Genomic DNA, 21,343 nt, shown 5'->3' with positions numbered 1-21,343 from the left:
CTTCCTTCCCATCCTTAATGTCCAGGGTTAACCTGTATTCTCTTCTACTTGCAGTATTTTTAAAATTCTTAGGGTGGATCTGTGTCTGCATCTCTTTGATTACGGCAAGATTGAAATTGTGCAATACTGTTTAAAGAAAGCTTATAGAGCCTGACAAAGAAAGGCTGCTCTGTTCTTACCGTATACAATGCCTGCATTCACTCTAACCTTTTGCCTTAGACCACACAGGTAATGTAATCAGACGGTGGAGGAATCCTGTCTGTTGAACGCACTCCTTTCTGGTTTGCATTGGTCTTCCTCGAGTTCTCTGTGCTTCTGGAAAATTCCACATTTACTCATTTACCCTTTTATACAAAATTCCAAAAGTAAAGATGCAAAGTCTCAATTTCGGTCAGTTTTGCTTTTTCTCTGTGTGACCTTTCATATCTGCCTTTTAAGTTCTTATGTCTGGGTTTTTTAAATGTTAAATCTAAACTCCAGATTTGCAAAACATTTTTTGTACAAACTTGTAGTTGTTGTCTTAGTGCTGAGAATTTCTATCTGAAAATAACTGGTTTTAATAGTATTCAAAATGATACTGGTACCTAGTAAAGGTATTTTTCTTTCAATTTACTTTTTATGCCTCTTGAGTTCATAATAAAGCTTGATTGTATATTTAGTCTTCACCACTTTATATTGTGTCCTGTCATTTAATTACAAAATGGCTTGCACATTATGTATAAAGTGAGGGAATTTTTTGCAAAATGAAGAACAGAGGAGAGGGTGATGGAAGCATCACTGTTCTGTGATATTTGTGTTTTGGTGAGAGCAATGTAAACCTCTCATGGGTGACTATAGCTTCCCAGCCAGGGAGCAAGCTTTCCTTCCCTCCCTGTCTGTTGCTCTTATCATTGGTTGACAATATTGTGACACTTAATTTACTGCAGTTTCTGACTTGGAGTGCTTTGTGTGGGATCCCCCTGTTTCCCCTCCTCCCTCCCTTCCACTTCGTAGGCTTTTGGGTTTCAGAGATTCTGTTTCCCCTTTATAAGTAACTAGGAAACTTGCCTCATGCTTTCAGGTTGGAAGGGTGATCCCTTGGAAGATTTTTGCATCCCATCTTGTGGATGGGAAGATTATAATAGAACTTCTTAGGTCTCCAGTGAACGTGTCGATACAACTTCATGTGGCTATGAAGATGCCTTTTCGTCCCTTTTCTTCCTCCTCCTTGGAGGAGCTGCTCTTTGAGACCTGCTTGGGAGTCTGATTTTCCTTTTTTTTTTTTTTTTAAATGAGATAAGTGGTTTCTGCACTCATTTGAACAATTTCATCTCTGGAAAACTGTCCTGCTTGGGTGCAGTTTCACCTTCTTTGCACTGCGCTGACTAAAGATGGAGGCGGCTGTCCTTCCTTCCTTCTTGCCTGCACTGCATACTTTTGCACTAGTGCTGCTGTGCCCGGCCTTTCATGTTAGACAGCTAATTATGGTAGGGCTGTTACCCCCATCTGCAAAGTGGCAAGTCTTGATTCCCTGCCCAGGTGTTGAATGGGGCAGCAAATTGGGAACACCTGCAGCTCAACCAGAGAAGGGAAAACAGGCTATTTTTGGAAAGGTTTTGGAGATGCAGGCTGAGGAAAGCTTTAGAAAAAGCAAAGTGAGGAAAGCAGTTACAAAATGGAATTTGAAAGCAGTGGAGAGGTGACACAAGGGCCAGAAGTTGCTTGTTTAGCAGAGGCCAGGCTGAAAGCCAGAGGCAGCGTCTGGCCTGCACTCCTCACCTGCCATGGAAGGAGAGATGGCAGCCCTGCGCTTGAGAGAAATAAGGTTAGTAAAATCCAGCATGGGGAAGGGTCTGGGTTGGGGTGTGCAGTTTTGGGATGTGACTTCAAGCTTGAGAGAATCCCTCTGTGTTATAGGGAGAAGTCAGGTCACAGAGAGACAGGAGTTGGTGGCTGTGCAGGGCACTGAGCTCAGCTAGTTAACAGCCTTGAGCTCCAGTGTAGCTTCTGCTGGTGACTGGTGGGCAGCTGAGAGCAGTTAGAGTTGGAAAGGAACAGAGATCCATGAATGTATATTTTGCAAAGGTGCTCATGTCCCAGGGAAATGCAAAATGGTATCAAATCTGAAAGCTCCCTCCCCTTTCAAGGGAGAAGCCTTGCTATGCACAAAGTAAAACACTTCTGTGAACTGGGTGAATGTGGTATTTCAAAGAGATACAGAGGGACTGGAGAAAAACAATGCTGTATTTTGCTTGCTCTAGTTAAAATTAGTCCTGATGGACATAATTCAGAATTAATACAACTCTTGGCTAACAACAGAATTGCCTCCTGGTGCAGTGGGCAGAGCTTTACCAAGCAGCTATATCACTAATGTGCCCGGAAAGTGGGGGCCCGGGTGGGAGCTCCTTCCCCTTCCCGCAGCAGGTCTTTTCCACTAGCTCATCTGAGACACAGACATCCAAGTGTGTGTTTCCTTCAGCTCTCGCAGGCGTTACCTCTTCCATGAGAAGGGTAAAACAAAGGGAAGAAAGGTGGAGAGAACTGTAGCCATAAGAGGAGAAATATTTCCAGTCTGTCATGAGCTTCCCTTACAACTCACCTCTTAGTTGTTACAGACTCATTTGTGTGCCTTGGTATTGTTTAACCAGATGTTTTCTGTTTTATAAAAAGGTTTCCAAACACTTCCCTTTCATATTTCTGGACATGGGACTGCAGCCTTGGGAATGCTTTATCACCTGAAGGCTGTTGGTATGTGGTTAGCTGTGTTTCAGGGCCATCCTTAATGGTGAAACTCACAGATATGTACCCTGCAAGCTGCACATTCTTTGTGTGTTGTGATATACTGTTCACATAACTTGTTATAAGCCAAACTTATTTGGTGTCTTTGCTTTTTAAGCCTGGCTTCTTGAGGAGAGATTTGTACAGTCACTTTTCAGTTGTTCTCTAGCCTTCAACTGTATTAACACCTGGCATTTCTAGTCCTCCTAGTTGGGACAAAGAGAGTCCAAACCTTGTATGGCTTTCTGTGCATTTGAAAATGAGGTGCTGGTTTTTAGGCTGAGGAGGTGAAAGTCTGAAGCTGTCCAGTGGTGATTCTTCTGGAGGCATTTCTTGTAGAAAAAGGTTTTTTGTGACCACGTTTGCTTCCTTGTTCTGCATTCTAGTATCAGAAACTGATACAGTGAATGAAATACTGGGAATTGAGCCTTGGCTGTTCAGAAATAAAATCAAAACTGATACAACTAGAATGAAAGCTGCTTATGTAGGGTTTTAATTGACCCATGACCTCTACAAGTTGATGGTGATGGTTAGAAAGATGTTTAGTCACTTATGACTTGGATCAGTTCTTCCCATTTCACTGCTCTTTTCCTTGATTGCTGCAAAAAATAAGATAGTTTTCAGCTTATGCAGCAGGTTGTCCTTGGGATTTACATGTTTACGTGTTGCACTTTTTTGAGTTGACCTTTATTATATTACTTAATGCTAATTTAATTTTAAAAAAAGAAAGAAGATAATGGCTTTCACTGCATAATGAACACAGTTTTTGCAAGGTCTGTTAATCCAGAGTAGTTATTGTCCAAGAAGTTTAATAAATTCTAGTATGGGGATTTTTTTTGTTGGTGGAAGGGAAGAAACAAATATTTGACTTAAAAGTAAGCAATGTTCTGATGGGATGAAAAAAAGGAATTGATGATGACTGTGAAAGGGGATATGATTGCTTTCATGTCTCTTGCCCACTAACATATGCTTCCACAGAATTTTGTACAATGTGAACAGACTTTTTACATCTGCTCTGTTAATATCACAAACCTTATTTGAATAGCATGAACCAGAATAGCCTTGTCTGCTGTGCTCTGCTGGGCATGAAGGCCTCCTTGATGTTATTTTTCACCTTCTAAGAGACCCACTTGTATATCAGAAGAATATGTGAAACATGTATGATATGTCATTCCCCATGGAGGATAGTGCCAGGAATACCTGGAAAAGCAAATAGTTATTGAAACATGGGACAAGAAAGTGCCCTCTGAAAGAAGGTACCAGACAGGCTGCATGGCTCATGTTAAAGAGCCTCTGTTCTTTATATTATTTTTGCTTTCTCTTGGCAAAATTCTGGCTGAAAAGTTTCTGTTGATGTGAGATGGAAGCTGTTTTTCATACTGTGGAGCCGGTTGGTCCGTACTGGCATATGTAGTGTTAGCAAGCCCCCTGTGTTTTTACGTCCATATCTGAAAGTGAGTAAGGTCCAGTCAGAATAGCAGCAAACGTTGTTTCGATACTCTAGTTTTTAACCACAAGAGTAGGTTATGTTTGAGCCGGTAGACTTAATTTGTCAGTTATTTGCTGAGTTGACATGTCTCTCTGTGGAGGAGGGGAAACGTTGTTTGCTCTCAGAGGTTCCTCCTTTGAGCACATAACAAATGGTCTCTTCTTTGCTTCTATGCTTACCAGATCCAACTTACTTCTTTATATTTACCTCGCACTGTTCCATATTTATACCCCACTCCAACACTCGCTGTTGCTATTGAGCAGATAAGTTAGATTAAATTTTTCTGGGGACTTTGGTTAGCCATGTACTTATCTGAATGCAAGATAAAGCTTGATTTTTTTTTTTTTTTAATTTTAGAAATTAAATTGTCATATGCACAGGTCCTTTTGCAGTTAAGACGAGTTAATGTATTTTAAAATAATGAGATTTTATGTACTTCAGTGGGATTTGTGGTCATGTTAGTGAATTGCAGATGGGGGGTTAGCTGACTTAAATGTTTAAATCTGTTCTAATAAAATAAGGTAAAATGTGTACAAATTATATTAAAGGAAAGGATACGTTGACTTATTTTTAGTGCATTACATGATAACGTGTACTAGCCAAGAGTTTTGTGTTGCTTCTTTTCCAGCCCATTAGTTTGATATACATTTTGTTCATGTGGCTTGAGCAAAAAAAGTGAAAAAAGTCTATTCCAGTATAACTTTTTTTGTGTGTGTCGCTTTGTCTGCAAGTGAGTCCTAGTACTTGGAGATAATTAACCAAAGGAATTTGAGAGCTGCATGCCTCGAGCAGTGTAATAGGTTGCGAAATCTTGGAACAATACATTTTAGAGCTAAAGTTCATTAAGTTTTAATGATTTTTTTTTTTTTCTTAATTACTGTCTAGCATTTTGGCAGGTATATTATCTACCTAATTAAGGCTCAGTTATTTTAGCTTTCCTTTCAACTAAAGTACAGGATCGTAGCTCAGAGCTGGTGCTGCTCAGAGGGACTGAGCTGAGTGGCAGAATGTGTTTTGAACACAGGGAAAAAAAGTTACTCCTGCATTGATGCCAGAGCTCATTTCAGCTCATCAAATCCAGATTTTAGGAGGTTTGTTTTGAAACAAGTTTGCAGTGCTACTGTTCTTGCATGCTGTGAAGGGCTTTTTTGGGTTGTTTTTTTTCTATAAAACTTGCCTGGAGTAGGAAGTAAGCTGCTTCCTGCCTTTAACTGAATGCTGAGGATTTATGGTAGCTGATGCTCAAAAGCCTTGGATTAATTTTTTAACTTAAGCATTTTGGAGAGTGAAAATGAGCAAAGCATATTTTAAAGATTTTTTTAAAGGAATTAGTTACTGAATTTTAGAAATTTAGTAAAAGTTATATGTTGGTAGCTTGGGAGGGCATGCTAAAATTTCCTTGCTATCATGTGACTGTATTAACTTCAGCGATTCAGAGCGGTGCGTGGAACCACTGCAAAGCACAGTTTTGTGACCCGTTCTGGTGAACAGTGGAATATGAGCAGCGGTGAACATCACACAGCAGAGCCTTGGCACTGCAGCAGCAGGAGGCCTGTGCCACCCTCTCTGGCCTGCTGCGTGCAGCCTGCGTGGAGGGAGCGCAGGGGCTGTGCAGATGTGCCCTCCCCGAGGGGTGCTTTCCTCAGATGGCAGACGGGCACAGCACGGAGCTCAAAGTTGTCTTTGCTGGTTCCCATAAGCCTTGTACCCTGTGTTAGTTGCACTTGTCTACAGTTTGAATGCCACTTTTGCAGAGGCCTCTGTTCAAATCGTATCTTTGCTAGTAAGAATTGCATGAGGAGCTAAAAATACTTAAATGCCTTACTCGGTGAAGCTGAAATGAAAAGCAATGCTCTCTACAACGTCGTATCCTGTGCCTGGCTAGCGTGTCTTGAGACAGTCTTTACAAGGAGGGTACGACAGCCACATCTTGGAGGGATATGCACTTCCTGCTCGTTCAACGGAGTGGGAACTTTCCTCTAGACTGTGAAGTGGCTTTCAGTAGCTTCTCCATTTTGCTGTAGCATTAGTCCACGTGCTACTAGAGTAGGGGCTGTGAGACTAAGAACTGAGACTAAGTTACTGAGCTGAATTAGTAAGAAAAGCCCACTCACCTGTAGGGTGAATTTGGTAATTTACTGCTTTGCCAGATGAGTGCTTGTGTGTTTCTTGATCATGGATGTGAGGGAAAGGAAGGTATTTACCAGTTGCAAGAGAGAAAAGCAGCGGCTGCCGCCACAAAATTAGCATGTATGCTGCATCAGAACCTTGAGGCCTGAGGGTCCTTGTAGTGAAATGTGTGGGGAGAAAACACTTCTTTATTTATTTGTACTCCCAAATCTCTTGCGTGGAGACTGCTGGGTGCTCAGAAGCCTATTAGACCAGCTGAAAAATGACTCTGAGCTGTAGCTGAAAAGTTAATTTATTCTGTGGTGAAACAACCCCTGGCTCTCTCAGCTGAGGTTTTTCTTAACTGTATGAGAAATTACATTGTGTTTTCAAGCAGTGCTGAGGAACAGAGGCAAACCACCATTGGTGATGAGAAAAATGAAGTTCTGGAAAGCATTTGGTTTCCATCGCTTTTCAATGAGGCATGTTCATGCTGTACACCTTAGTCATTTTTGATAATGGGATTCAGACTCCTGAGTCACTTAGCGTTTCCAAAACCACACCTAAAATAGGTAAACTGAAGGTGGAGCAGAGTGTCCTGAAGGACTAACCTTCAGAAAACCAGCACTTAAGGAAATACGTGTTATTTCCACATGCACAAAGAGAACCTGAAAGGATCATGGTGCTTTCCCTCCCCACCTCCACCGGGCAGTGTGCAGTTCCCACCCTGTAGCATCCCTCACGCCTGTAGAAAAGCAAGCAGGGCAGCCGGAAGGAGCCCTGGCCTGCAGCCGGGAAGTGGTTCTGCGCTGGCCTTGTGGTGGCTGGAGAGAAAGGCCAGCCCTTGGGGGAGCTGGTGCTGCCCTGTCCCTGCGGTGGGCTGGTGTGGGAGGGTGCTCCGCTGCCGGGTTACTGAGCACCCTCTCCCTAGGCTTCCTCCTTAGGGAGGGCAGAGGAGGCTTTACTGTCTGCTTTGGCTGGTTGCCAAAGGCAGTCATGTTCCCTGCAAAGCTGGTGAGGAAACGCAGTGAGCCACAACCCAAAATAGCAGAAGGCCACGTTAGCTTGGTCTGTCTGCAAAACTGGGTTAAATGCTGTAATGGGTATCCTGTGACTTCAGTCACAGAAACTTGGAAGTGTGGCTTTTACTTTGTTGTGTAGAGGTCTTTGTAGGAAGGCTCTCACCAATTATTTTGTTTAAAGAGCCATTAAAAGCACTTTACATGTGCTCAAAGCTGTAGATGGGCTTAGTTTAAAATACTGTGTTGTTTAAAGAACAAACAGTGATGAGTTTAAAAACAACATAAAAAAATCAGGCAAATGAAGAAACCCAGCCTTCTTTCCCTCTTTTTTGTTCTTGTGTTTATTTTGACTAGTATTAGTACCATACCCTGTGTATGGTAATGCTTACAGAATGATGACAGATTAAAGGAAAAGGGGTGTTTATTTTGGAAACAATAAAGCCAGACCTGAAAAATTTCTCATTTACTTCTCTTGACACATCTGCCAAGATTGTGTCCAGTGATGGAGTGCTTGAGAGCAAGAGAAAGAGGGGTCAGGTGAAGACTAAGATATGTGATCATACCTTGGTAGTTTTTCATTTCACTTCTTGTCCAAACTGCCACCTTTTCTGATTTTTTTTTCTGATTTGTTTGCTTTTTATCTTACAAGAATACTTTTTGAAACTTCTTGCTTTCTCACACTTCAGTCATCACGGTTTGGAAGCTGTTGCAGGGAAGGTCCCATGTGTTCTGTAGGAATCTGAAATATTAAAAGAGGCTGTCAGGTTCAATTCTTTGTTTCTTTACTATGAAGAGAGTAGCTGCGGGATGGGCTTGGCAGTCAAAAGTTCAACTGAGACTGGAGCCTAAAATCTTTGCTAATTAAACCACCTACGTTTAGGGGCCTACATGTGAATGTAGGAATCTAGCTGTAATGATAGTCTCTAGAGAAGCTTAGTTTACACCTCTGAAACACTTGATTTCTATGCCTGCTGAAAATGATTAATTTCTGTTTGTATTTCTGTACAGATTGAATATTTACTTAAAAAACTCACCGAAGCAATGGGAGCAGGCTGGCAGCAAGAGCAGTTTGACCATTATAAGATTGCTCTCAACACCAGTCGAGAAGGTCTTTCTGCATGGGAGCTGATTGATCTCATCGGAAGTGGGCAGTTTAGTAAAGGGATGGACCGACAGACAGTGTCCATGGCAATCAATGAAGTCTTTAATGAGCTCATATTAGATGTACTCAAACAGGTAAGAACCATAGAGAACTAATGTTTTAAAGCAGAACAATTTATTGCAGAATTAGAAAATGTTCAACTTGTACTGAAATTTCTTTACCAGATGGATAACGTGCAGGGGGGAATTTAGGTAAGTTACTTATAAGGGTTCTTTAATTTGAGCTTATTTTTATAAAAGAGAAATCGTGCTGCTGTTCAGATTGTTGTAATTGTTGCAGTATTATGAATGAGTTGCTTGTTGGGAGAGTTTGTTTTTAGAAAGTAAAAGAAGTCTGCTCTGACTTGAAATAACAGCCTTTTTTATACTAGTATCAATTGCTTCTTAGCTGACAGAGTAGCTGCAACACGCTGTCAGTTCTTAAACTGGTGACAACTCTTAAATGCTTTTTCTAGGTTTGGTTACGTTGTAGCAAATGTAAGTTGTGTTCATGGTAACCTTTGTATTCAAACAACGGGATCTGGACAAAGGTGTTGCTCCAGCTGAAAGGTCTGCTTCTAAGTTGCCCCACTTCAGCAGGGCAAAAAGGTGTAGAAGAGCTCTAGAGATATCTCCCTTCTTGTTCTGCTTAGCAGGCTATGTGACTGACAACTTACTTACCTGTACTCAAACACAAGAAGTCATGCTGGCCTTTGTATTCTTAGCAAACTTCTGTCAATCTTCAGTTTCTTCAGATTTCCAGTGGCTCGATTATCAGTTTAGGAATGGCTTTAAAAACTGCACTTCTTTCATGGGAAGTATAAATATCACAGGGACCTGAGGGGTCACAGCAGAGCTTACTTAGAGAGCTATTTAAAATGGACTTTTACCTGACCGAGAATTTTTTTCATCTTTGATTTCTTGGTTTCTTGGTGAGGAGAGAAACAAAGGGTTTCTTGGCAGGCTTTCCAAAGCTGTACTGAAGAAATCATCAGAAGGTCTTGGCACAGGAAATTCTTTCAGAATATCCACAGAACAATGCAAAAGTCTATTTTTGTTAACTGCTGGTTGCCTGTTAGAGGTGAGGGCTGGATGCACACGGACACAGAGAGTCACTTGAGGGCAAAATGAAGTCATTCTGCTGTTTGATACCATGAAAATAAAATAACCAGTGTCAGGTCAGTTCTTCCACTTGAAACTTGTGAGGAAATCGGATTTCTTTTCAGTTTTGATGCTATATTGTGTCTCTCTCTTCCCCACCCACCCCCCCCCCCCTTTTTTTTTTTTCCTTTCTGTCTCCTTTCTTTCCTCTCTTGGTGGCTGGGCCTCTTTCTCAAGGATGTCTGAGTGCCTTTGAATGGTTTCTTGACACTTAAAAATAGTTTGTGTCAAGATTTGGCCCAGCGCCTCCTGGACAGTCACTGGCCTAATAGAGAATGGAGTTCCCTGTGTGACTTGCAGACATCTGGTTCAGTCACATCTTGTACCTTATTGATTCACAGAATTGTCCTGTTTATTGCAGTATATGATTACTTCAAGGTATTAATTAATGACTTACCGTACCATAGCCAAGTGTCATGCTACTGTTTTTATTGTACACTTATCCTGGATCTCTAAGGCTGATGGAGGGTAGCAGTGATAATTAAGTTTGTGATATTTAGTTTTCTGAAAGACGTGTCCTTCATGTGATAGTTGGTGTGAAAAGATCCCCAGGAGCTGTCAGTGGGCTCTTGGAAGATGAGAAGCAGCTGATGCACTGAAATAATAAAGATTTTTCAGAAATTTGAGGGGAAAATATCAGTCTGACTTGGCTTTGAAAGCAAATACAGTATGTCAGGAAGTGGAAAAACACCTGGTTATGACTTAGACTGTGCAAGGAATGAAAGCGTGAAGCTGCAGGAGTCCTTCACACACCCTTGCGACCACCCAGACCTCAGATCTGAGTACGGAGGCGGCAAACAAAGCTGTTTCTCTGCGTGTTCCTGTGTTGGAGCAAGGGGGTGGAATGGCACAGGGGAATAGGCACGGTCTTGGCTCTGGCCACTAACTGTCTAGAAAAGCTGAGCACAGATAAGCTGTATGTGTTGGGGGGTTGTTTCTTTTTTGTTTGTTTTTGTTTTGTTTTGTTTTTTAAACAAAAGAGCTTCTCCAACTGTCCTGATTTTTTTTTTTCCCCTTCAGACCTGTACAGAGAGACTTTTGACTTAAATATGCCACAGCACATTTATTTGTTTGCTTGTATCCAAAATTGCCATAGCTAAAAGCTATTACAGAAAAACGTTCCTTGGTCTTATTTCCAACTTTTCCATCCTCTTGATCTGGAATACTTTGAGTACAGTGCTTTCTGTATGGCTTCTTCATAGGTGTTTCAGTTTCATCTGTGATTTGACTTTTTTCTGAAGTTAGGAGTCAGAAAAAAGTAAGTAAGTAATTGGGGAATATGGTTTCAGAAATGGCAGGTATAGCTGAAATACTGGCAAACTTTGAAACTCTAGATTAAAAGCTGACTAGGCCACAGCAGTGCCCCTGATAAGATCACTTAAAATCAAACACCTGAAAGAATGACCAATTATTATATCATTCTCTGTGCACCCTTTTCCATGAGGTGGTTTTTGAATTGCCATAGCCACGCTGGATAATGTATAACAGGGTTACTAGTATAACTGCACTTAGTATTGCTGCTTATATTTTAGATATGTTAATATTCAATAGAGGCAAACTTGGATGATTTGATCATTATACCAGCCCTATTTATTGTTATTACAGAAGACGGTAATTTTATTCTTTTATTTGTATAAAGCTCAGTGGTGAAGTATGGGCTTCTCTTCCTTCTTTTGAAGTAGTCTTGTTAAGGCTTGCAAGTATTTTTCTCATATAGGAACTTGAGTGGATCATCTTTCAAGGAAAATAAAATACTGTGAGTGAAATCTTGGCATTGTTTAAATCCAGGTACAACTCTGTTCCTTTAAGGGAAAATCCAAGCATCACCAGTGTTTCCGTATCGCATCCAATAAAGATGCCAGGAGTATGGTTCGGTTATTGGTTTCTCTAACATATTCATTGAAGTAGCCTATATGGGATCGCTTCTTCAATGGGATGCAACTAAATGAATGTGTTGGCAGGGCAGAGCTACTCCCAGGACAGAGGTGCTTCTGCTTTGTCCCTGGGAATATCCCATAACAGGCTGGGTTTACAGTGCATAGATGCAGGCCCACATCTCTCACTGGGGTATGCATCCACACAGGGCTGATTTTTAATAACGGCTGTCATTAAAGTATTACAGGTGAGTTTTAGTGATGGTGAATGTCTCTGCTTGACTGAAGAAAATTAAATAGTGAAGGTCATCAAAGAGGACCAAAGAGTCATAATAATGACTTGATAATGCCATAATAATTGTTCAGTTCTTCAGGTAACCCAGTTACTTATTCAGTGTTCCGTCCAGTTTTTAGTTTCTCATGGGCTAAACAATTAGCAGTGTGCTAGTATCAGGAATGGAAGTGTGCAGGTGAAGTATTTAGGGCCTTGAGCTAACTTTTCTGTGTGCTCTATCGGGCCTTTAAGCTGCATAACCAAAAGACCAGGTGGTTCAACAGAGGCCGGGCATTTCAGCTGATCTGTTGCTTTTTACAGGGCTATATGTTGAAAAAAGGTCACAAAAGGAAAAATTGGACAGAACGATGGTTTGTGCTAAAACCCAATATTATTTCCTACTATGTAAGTGAAGATTTAAAGGATAAGAAGGGAGACATCATACTGGATGGCAACTGTTGCGTAGAGGTAAAATAAAACCATCAAAAACTATGAATGTCTAAAGATAAGAATTAATCCTTTTTTGTGTGTGGTGTGGACTCCTGATATCTCTCGTTAACGGAGCTTTTTTTGCTTTATATAAAAAACAGTTCGTAAATACTCTTTTAATAAAGGTTCTTAGTGCTGGTATTTGTAGCTCTGTAACAGATAACTGCACATGTGGGGCTTGAAAATATAACTTAGATTTCAGTGTTTGCAAAGCTAATCCTTTTGTTACCCATTCTAGGCCTTGCCTGACAAAGATGGAAAGAAATGCCTTTTTCTCATAAAATGTCTTGATAAAAGCTTTGAGATCAGTGCTTCTGATAAAAAGAAAAAGCAGGAGTGGATTCAAGGTGAGGTTTCAAAAATCTTAGTTATGTGAGAGTTAAGGTAATCTGAAGTCTTACAGCTGTGCTTTAGTCAAATTTGAAATTCTTGGTCTTGTGATTTTTGATGTCTCCGTTTTGGGCAAATGGAAAGGATCTTTAAGGAGCCTGAGACTCAGGAAGAACTAAGGGGAATTGGTTTCTGTCATGTAGGTGCCTCAATTTAGGCAGCCACAACCAAAATGAAATGGATATTATTGTTGTTTGCTTTTTCTATATTGGCTGTACTTCTAGGGATGGGGAAGAGAAGGGGAATACATTGTAAATTGTTGCTTTTGGGGAGAAAGGGAAAGCTTGTTCATTTCAGCATCATAAAATACTTGCTTTGCTTTTACAGTTTTGTTTGAGGTAGTATGGTTTGGTGAGCTGAGGATAAGGCTGGGAATTAGGGCTTCCTTATCTATTCCCACAGTGAAGTTGCTCCTTCTATGAGACCTTCCCAGATATGTGCTGAGCGATAGTTACATGCATCTTTTGCAGAGCGAGATAGAAGCCCTTGCAAAGCCACTGTTGCCAATGCCATTGAAGTATGTACAGCGTTTAAATATTTGGAGCTGTGTGCTTTCATTTGCACTTCCCTCTTTACCTAAAGCATGTGTTTAATTGCACCAGTCAGATGTGTGACGAATGATTACTTAGTTCCAAAAGGAGATCTTTTTTCACAGCTGTAGTAGGTGAATAAAACATCAAATTATCTGCCACTCCTCAACTTTGCTCTCTGAATATTTCCTCACTGAATATAAGTGAATGAGAGCTACTGTCTTACTGGGAGACAGTGTTTCCCTTGGAGTATCAGTAAGAATAAAGGGTTTAAGGTTGGTTCTAGGGAAGTAAGTGATGTATATGTTAGATAACATCTTACTTCTTGATTAGAGTCACTGAATTGAGGCAGTAAACTCTTGAAATGTTGGGGGTTTTTTTTTGCAGCTGGGTGTACTAATGACTTGTACATCCATGGCCTGTTAGAAATCAATATTGGAATTGGCAATGCATTGGCATTGCTGGACCTTATCCTTGTGGCACACAGCCAATGCTGAAAGCCAAGTGTCTTTCACTTTTGGTTTGCGTTGACAGCTAGCCTGATGAGAATTAGGAGAACTGACAACAGTTATTTCTGATTTAAAAATACATTTAAAAAAAACCCAATAAGCAACACACCACCACAAGTATTCATTCACTAAGGCTATGCTATCCAGAAAGTTTAGCATTTCCCTTCAGTAGTGTGCTGCTCTTCTCCCTTTTGTCTTGCACGCTCCTTTCCAGCCATACAGACCACTGTGAACCTGCTGAGAGCGGGGAGCCCTCCACCCCACAAAGAAGCACGCCAAAAACGAAAAGAATTGCGCCAGAAGCTGTTAGCTGAGCAAGAAGAGCTGGAACGGCAGATGAAAGAACTGCAAACAGCCAATGAGAACAAGCAGAAGGAACTGGAGACCGTGCGAAAGGTGGGAGTGGGAGCTGCTAACCTTCAAGCTTTAAGCTCAGTCTCTGTGGTTGAGCTGGGCTTCTTGAAGTATAATGCTATTAACAGGCATCTATTTCCTGTTCAAGTGTTCAGACACCTTGAGCGAACTCCTCCAGGGGAGGTGAGCTTGTGTCAGCATCAGCCCCCTAAGCAAGTAGATCTGCTGGTTGAGCCTGCAGTAAAGCCTTCAGCATTGACTGCAGCAGTTTCTTAAGGACTGTTCAGCAGGCTCGGGGTAACTCATGTGGCCCAGCCCTGTCCCCTGTACTTATGAGGGTATTGTGAAGCTAGTGTAGAAGAAAGCCCCAGCTGTGTGGATGGTGTCTGGGGACTGGAGAGTCTAGTATTTTCAGTTTCTTGTGGGTTTTTTTGTTTTTCTTTTCTGTCAGACATGTCTGTCAAACTTGGGGCTTTCCATGAAAATTTTCTTACATAGTTTTCCAAAGTTGTGTTATGTGAATTGCATGTGTGGGGGAACTGTTCTCTTCACACAGACGTAGTTTCCAGAGATATAAATTTAACTGACAAAGATTCCAAAGCTGCAAAGTGATTTTGTGAGTATGTATAGGCATAATTTTATTAGAGTAGTTTGTGAGAGATTTATAGAGCTAAGACACATAGCAACTATTTATAAACTGTTTAAATGCATGTTCCTTGTAAATGCTGCATTGACTTCTAAAAGCCTGAGAATTGGACTAGAAATCTCTGAGTATTAGCAGAAGACTTGCTGAATACATTATTTTCCTTATAGACAGCTTTTTAGTCTAACAACCGGCAGGAGACACCAAGTTGCCTTTGCTGTGGCTGCACACTCTAACAGGAAATTGAACATGCTGATGGATCTTTGTACTTTGGAACAACTGGTGCCTCTGCAATAGTTCTCCACAGAGACTTGATTAGTGTCCAGATATACTTTCTATCTTTTCTTTTTAAAAACTTGCAAGAAGAGTCACTATGGCTTTTATTGCCGTGATACCTTTTAACACGGAGTGTGCCTTGGAAATAGCTTAGAACACCGTCAAATGCCTCCCTCCCTACTGCTGCCTAACATTTTGGCTGCCGAGTCCCTGCTGCTAGAGCAGTTCAGATCTTTGCTCTGTGCTTAGTCTACAGAGTCTCTTGTTCACTACCTTCCCAAATTAATTTGATTTTTTGCATTCCCATTTAGGACAAGTCTGCATCATTGGTTGAGTTTTTTCATAAATGAAAAACACTAATTTTAGCCCTCAGTTAGAAAAAACTTTAATTATCTTTGTGGCAGAGGGAAGCTATAAATATTGTGAGAGCATGTTAAAGGTGCCGAGTCTAGAAAGCAAATAAAAATCATCCAATATGTATCTTTTTAAAAGTCTTGTCATTAACTCACTATTTGTGGCAAGGAGAAATTTATCTTCTTTTCGTTAACCTTGCAGTGACAGTACTACTGATGTGGGTATTATTTTGTTCGCCTTAAATGGAGTCTGACAGTGGAAAACCATTTTTTAATTTAATTTTAGCACCTATATTCTACCATGTATTTAAGATTCAGAATGCAAAATATGCTTTAAAGGATAGCCTGTTTTACCTGCAAGTTACTGGTAAGTAATATACCTGTTAACAGAAATCATAGGGCTGGATTTCTGTGTTGAGTTTACTTTATGGAAAAAAAGTGGGGAAGAGAACATGAGAGCAACCCCAAAGGAGCCGTAGGATGTTGACAGGCTCCAGGGAGTTTTGTAGAAATAACAATGGGTAAACTAAAGAGAGTTGTGGCAAGAAGCATCTTTTGAAGTGGACTGGATTAAAATGACTTCTCAAGGAAAGTAGTTTAGTCTCTGACATGAACTACTGCACTTTGACTAAGTGGAATTAGTGGGGAGGTACTGTGTTGGAGGAACTTAAAGTGTTTGATTAGTTAGAAAAATCTTCTTCAAGGAAGAAGCTTTGTAAATGGTTCAGGAAACTGAATTGTTCTGGAAAGCTGAGAGTTAGATTTGCTCCTGATGGCAGTGAGCCACCACTTACGCAGCATCTGCCAAAGTACACTCTGGTTTGTATTTTGATAGCTCCTGCAGTAGAAAAGTTCAGAAGAATATGAGTCTTTGTCTAAAATAGATCTTTTCATATTTTTAATGGAATTTTGAGATACACACATTGAACAGGCTGAAAGGTAAGTTTTCTTATCAAGAGAGCATGCACAAGACTTGTGCACCCTTTCTGTTTCAGTCTGGGGTCTTGCATGGGATTCAAACTCCATGCTAACTAACCCCTGCTGAAATGGTGTGTTCCTATTGATTCCCCCTCCCTCTGGGACTTTTCCCTAAACTGCATAGTTGTTGCCAGTAACCTTACCTGCCGGGAATTGATGTCCTCTGACATGAAATAAGGAGGAAGTTGCTGATAAAGAGTGGACAAACAATGTATTTTCTTGTTGAGCTCTCTGGCAAAAGCCTAGCACCCACCCTTGCCTGTGACTCTGCACGTTCGCCCTCTCAGCTCAGTATTGGCAATGTTTGTTTAATTTCAAAGCGGGGAAGGAAATAAAAAGAAAATTTCACTTAAATAGGCATCTTGGATTTGACTACAGTTACATGCTTTTAAATGTTCTGGCAGAGGAGGAATACTACTTCTGAAAGACTGGCATCATTTAAGCCTTTCAAAGGAGAGCAATTCTGTACTATCTTCTATGGCTTAAAAACAGAAACTAGGAGCCTTCTCCTTCCCTTCTTCCTATCTATTTCAGATTAGAGTGATATCACAAGCACTTTAAGGAATGAAAGTTTTAGCTTGGCAGTTTTAATCGTTTAGGCATCTCATTAGTTCATCTAGGTTGTGTGAGGGAAGATAGTTTAAATGTGGTACCTTCCAAAAATACTAAAGATGATGGGTGTCTCGCTCTTACTGAAGGTCTGTGGAAGCAATTTCACCAGCTTAGCATATTACAAAAGAAGGGTGCTTGCCTTCCGTTTCCTCTGAAGCATCAGATAAGTTTCTTAGGAAAATTCTGTGAAAGAATTATTTTGTTTTCAGTATTGGTAAAGTTTTGGCTGGTACATGTACATTTCTAACCTTCTGTGCATTCTAAAAACACTGATGAAAGGAAAAACTGTAACAACTATATTTGTGAAATCAAGATGCAAAAAAAGTTAAATAAGTTGCAAGAAGGCATGAAGGTACCAGCAGCTGTTTCCTAGGCCTTAGCTCTGACCAGGCTGATTTTTCCCCTAATTTCAAGTGATGATTATTGACTCAAATTTTATTTACCTTACATGGCAATTTAGGGGATGTTAAAGGGATGTGATTCACAATAGCACAATCACTTATTATAGTCAAAGTTTGTGGCACTTCTGCTTTCCCATGGCAATTTAGTGCTTCTCACTTTTGTTTCTGTATGAACTCTATGCATGCTGGTGCGTGTTCACTGTTGGAAGTCCTGTGCAGTCCTGCCTGGGATGTGGCTTTCCATAACAGTTTTCTATCCCGTGTGAGATAGAGAAGGAAATATAGCGATTTCTATCAGTTGTGCAAAGCAGGACTCAAAGGAAACTTGGAGGAAGTCTGATAATTGACTTTTCATTGGTAAATTTAAAATTGTCTTGCAAATAATGAGATTAAAAATTACATTTAGAAATTGAGAAAAGCCTCAGACATTTAAAAAAACCAGCTGCTGCCTTAATGCTTTTGAAGGTTTCTTCCATTTTTGTTAAAACCAAAAACTGTTAAATAAAATTCCATTCCTTCCAAATGTTTTAGTTTTGTTTTTTTCCTTCTCTTCCAGCAACTGGAAGCAGCAGCTGCTCGTGCTGCTGAGGAAGAGAAGAAAAGACTTCAGACTCAAGTCGAATTACAAGATCGCTTCAGTTTGGAGCTGGAGAGAGAAAAAATGGTGAGTAGTGCACGTGGTTTTTTTGCTATGATTACACAGAGTGAGCAATGTGTTCAGCAATGACTTCCCTCACAGGCAGTCACTGAAAGGATTCTGCAGATTTTGCAGCAGCCTGGAGAATGCAACCTGCATTCCATTTATTAGAGGTGTAGGAATAAAATATTTTTACTAGTGAATTCAAATACTGGAACAGCTTGCCTACAATTTGTATAGCATTCAAACCTTAAATATTATTGGAAAATTGGGAAAAATTTGACTGTTTGAAGGATAAGTGCAGACCGAAGTTATCCTTGCAATTTTCAAAGATGGAGAACCTGAGGCCAGTACATACTATATGAATATGCAAAATGAACACAGGCATAATCAAAATGCATTTTAGGAATTTTCTGACTTGAATATATTCCTAAAACTATTGCTTTCTTATACTGTGTGTTCTTTTACATATATAAACAAACATAAAAAATTAAAGAAATATTGTAGCTTTACAATGCTGTTACTGTAATCCATACTGAGAATTTACAAAAGAACTAATTTTCAATCTTCAAGAGCTTTGTCAGGCATAACAGGCTTTTCTGTTAGCTGGGGAAAAGAAATGGAAATAGTCAGGTCGATGTGATGGAAAGTCTCAGGACATCCACACAGTGCTGCTTTATGGGCTGAGTGTGAATTCTTGAATACGATCACTTTCTGGGTCAGTGGGATTTAGGTTAGCTGAGGGAAAGGAGGCCGCAGACCAGTGGAGCAGGACATGCCATCCTATCACACTTGACAGCAAGCCTTTCTTGCTGACTTCAGGAGCTGTGCTTACCTTCTGTGAAGTACATGTTTTGCATTGCTAAATGCTGAGATTTTGGTGCTTTATCCCAACTCAGTTCAAAGCCAGCTGACTGCTGTTGTCCCTAGCACAGTGATGGGCTGAGTGGGAGGACGGCTCTGGTCAGTGAAAGGTGGGTGGGAGGATCAGAGACTGGGTGACTGTGGATATGCAGCATCCCCTCACCTTCCTCTATCCCTTACCTTTGTTTTTTTGTTATAGTTGCTCTTCTGTTAGCAAAGCCAACCTCCTTAGCCGATTTCCAACCCTTTATCCATTCTGTGCTGTCACGGTGCCATGATACAGGTGTGTGAAATACACTGCTGCCAAGGAAGGACTTGCCTGAGGAAAGGAGTGGAAACAGTGTAATTAAACCAGCCTGACCTTTGTGTCTGGGCCCTCTACAAGCTTTCTCTTCCTTCAATTTAGTGTCTTATCTGTAAACTAAGCAACAAGGTCAAACTGATTGAAGTTAGGTTTAAACCCCTGTAAAAATCCTGTGCTGCATAAAGTAGGGCAATGTAAGTAACCTGTATTATTATTTATATTCTTAAATGCTCTTTGTTACACATCTTGTCGTGGTTTAACTCCAGCCGGCAACTGAGCATCACACAGCCACTCGCTCACTCCCCCCTGGTGGGATCGGGGAGAGAATCAGAAAGATAAAAGTGAGAACTCGTAGGTTGAGATAAAGACAGTTTAATAGGGAAAGCAAAAGCCTTGCATGCAAGCAAAGCAAAACAAGGAATTCATTCACTCCTTCCCATGGGCAGGCAGGTGTTCAGCCATCTCCAGGAAAGCAGGGCTCCATCACGTGCAACGGTTACTTGGGAAGACAAACGCCATCACTCTGAATGTCCCCCCTCTCGTTCTTCTTCCCCAGCTTTATATGCTGAGCATGACATCATATGGTATGGAATAGCCCTTTGGTCAGTTGGGGTCAGCTGTCCCAGCTGTGTCCCCTCCCAGCTTCTTGTGCACCTGGCAGAGCATGGGAAGCAGAAAAGGCCTTGACTCTGTGTAAGCCCTGCTCAGTGATAGTGAAAACATCCCTGTATTGTCAATGCTGTTTCCAGCACAAATCCAAAACATAGCCCCATACTAGCTACTATGAAGAAAACTAACTTTATCCCATCAGAACCAGCACACATCTACAAATCTAGACTCAAGTTTATCAGTTTTGTTCTGCAGGCAGCAGGAAAAGGTTGTCTCTGAAAACATTATCTGAGGGAAACCTGGGAATTCCTTTGAAAATTGTAAACCTGAGTTGAATAGTAGCTCATATGTGTCCTCAATTTATGCTGCTAGGTAAGACAAAAAATGGAAGAGCAGGTTGCTCAGAAGTCATCTGAACTGGAACAGTATTTACAGAGAGTACGTGAACTGGAAGAAATGTATAAACAGCTACAGGAAGCTTTGGAGGATGAGAAACAAGCACGGCAAGATGAAGAAACTGTAAGGAAACTTCAAGCCAGGTATGGCTTTGACCTAGTAGAAATTTGTTTCAATTCCCCACTCCCCTCCGCAATAATAAGTAACTGTGCCATACTATTAAAGATTGCTTGCATCTTGGACACGCTGCTGGAAAGGGGGACTAGCTTGAAGTCCAAACATGGGATAGATTTTTTTTTTTCCCCCCCTTAAACTATGAAGGCTAAGGCTGGTATTTACGATTTTTTAATATGTTTGGTTAGCCCTTTGCAGTGGGAGTGTTCAGCAATTTCAGAAAAGCAGGCGCAGTTATTTTTCCATCAGGTGTTGTCAAGTGTGTCAACACTTGAAAAACTGAGATCACTCTGTATAGACTTTTCAATTGTGTATTTTATAAAGCAGTAACTGTAAATATGACTTTGTGCTGTATTTTATCACAGGTTTAAATTGTAATTGATAAAGGGTTAAAAGTCTCCTCTTACTTGTATGGGCTTTCTTTAGTGTGGTTTGCTTCTTCATATATTCAGTCCTCCTAAGACAATTAAGATAACTTACGCATGCTTGTTTCTTCCGTGGTTTTCAGTGTTGTGTATTTGCATTATTGACTAAATTTTCTGAATAGCCCTTTGTAGCAGTCGGACTGCTTGCACTGCTGGCATCATTTTCAGCTTTACACTGAAGACAAGAGAACAAGCAGTAACTTTCCCTGCTTCCCAAGCTTTTTTGAGGGGAAAAAAAAAAAGAAAAAAAAGGAAAAAAAAGAAAAGAAGAAAAAAAGAAAGAAAATAATTAGTTTGGCTTCCCTACATGTATGCTACATAATGGATAGAGGTTACTTTAAAGTGCAGTTAACATTGCAATCCCCATTGCAGATTACTGGAAGAGGAGTCAGCAAAGAGAGCTGAACTGGAAAAATGGCACTTGCAGCAGCAACAGACCATTCAGATGACAGAAGCAGAGAAGCAAGAGCTAGAAAACCAGAGAATGATAAAGGAACGGGCCCTTCAAGTTGCTATGCAGCAACTGGAACAACTTGAACTGGAAAGGAAGGAGGCCCTTGAGCAATATGAGGT

General features: G+C 40.7%; 1 protein-coding gene across 1 annotated transcript in view; it reads left to right on the top strand.

Moving 5' to 3' along the window:
- SWAP70 (switching B cell complex subunit SWAP70) overlaps positions 1-21,343 on the top strand; it is a 42,703-nt gene that overhangs the window by 16,912 nt on the left and 4,448 nt on the right. Inside the window, exons 4-10 of the mRNA XM_075502162.1 lie at positions 8,386-8,613; positions 12,148-12,294; positions 12,554-12,662; positions 13,959-14,140; positions 17,918-18,025; positions 20,148-20,314; positions 21,143-21,341. Of these exons, the coding sequence (XP_075358277.1) occupies positions 8,386-8,613; positions 12,148-12,294; positions 12,554-12,662; positions 13,959-14,140; positions 17,918-18,025; positions 20,148-20,314; positions 21,143-21,341 (1,140 nt within the window). The remainder of the gene's footprint in view (positions 1-8,385; positions 8,614-12,147; positions 12,295-12,553; positions 12,663-13,958; positions 14,141-17,917; positions 18,026-20,147; positions 20,315-21,142; positions 21,342-21,343) is intronic.

The sequence above is a fragment of the Mycteria americana genome, chromosome 5 (genome assembly GCF_035582795.1).
Source record: "Mycteria americana isolate JAX WOST 10 ecotype Jacksonville Zoo and Gardens chromosome 5, USCA_MyAme_1.0, whole genome shotgun sequence".
NCBI lineage: Eukaryota > Metazoa > Chordata > Aves > Ciconiiformes > Ciconiidae > Mycteria > Mycteria americana.
This window is presented reverse-complemented; position numbering and strand designations above follow the sequence as displayed.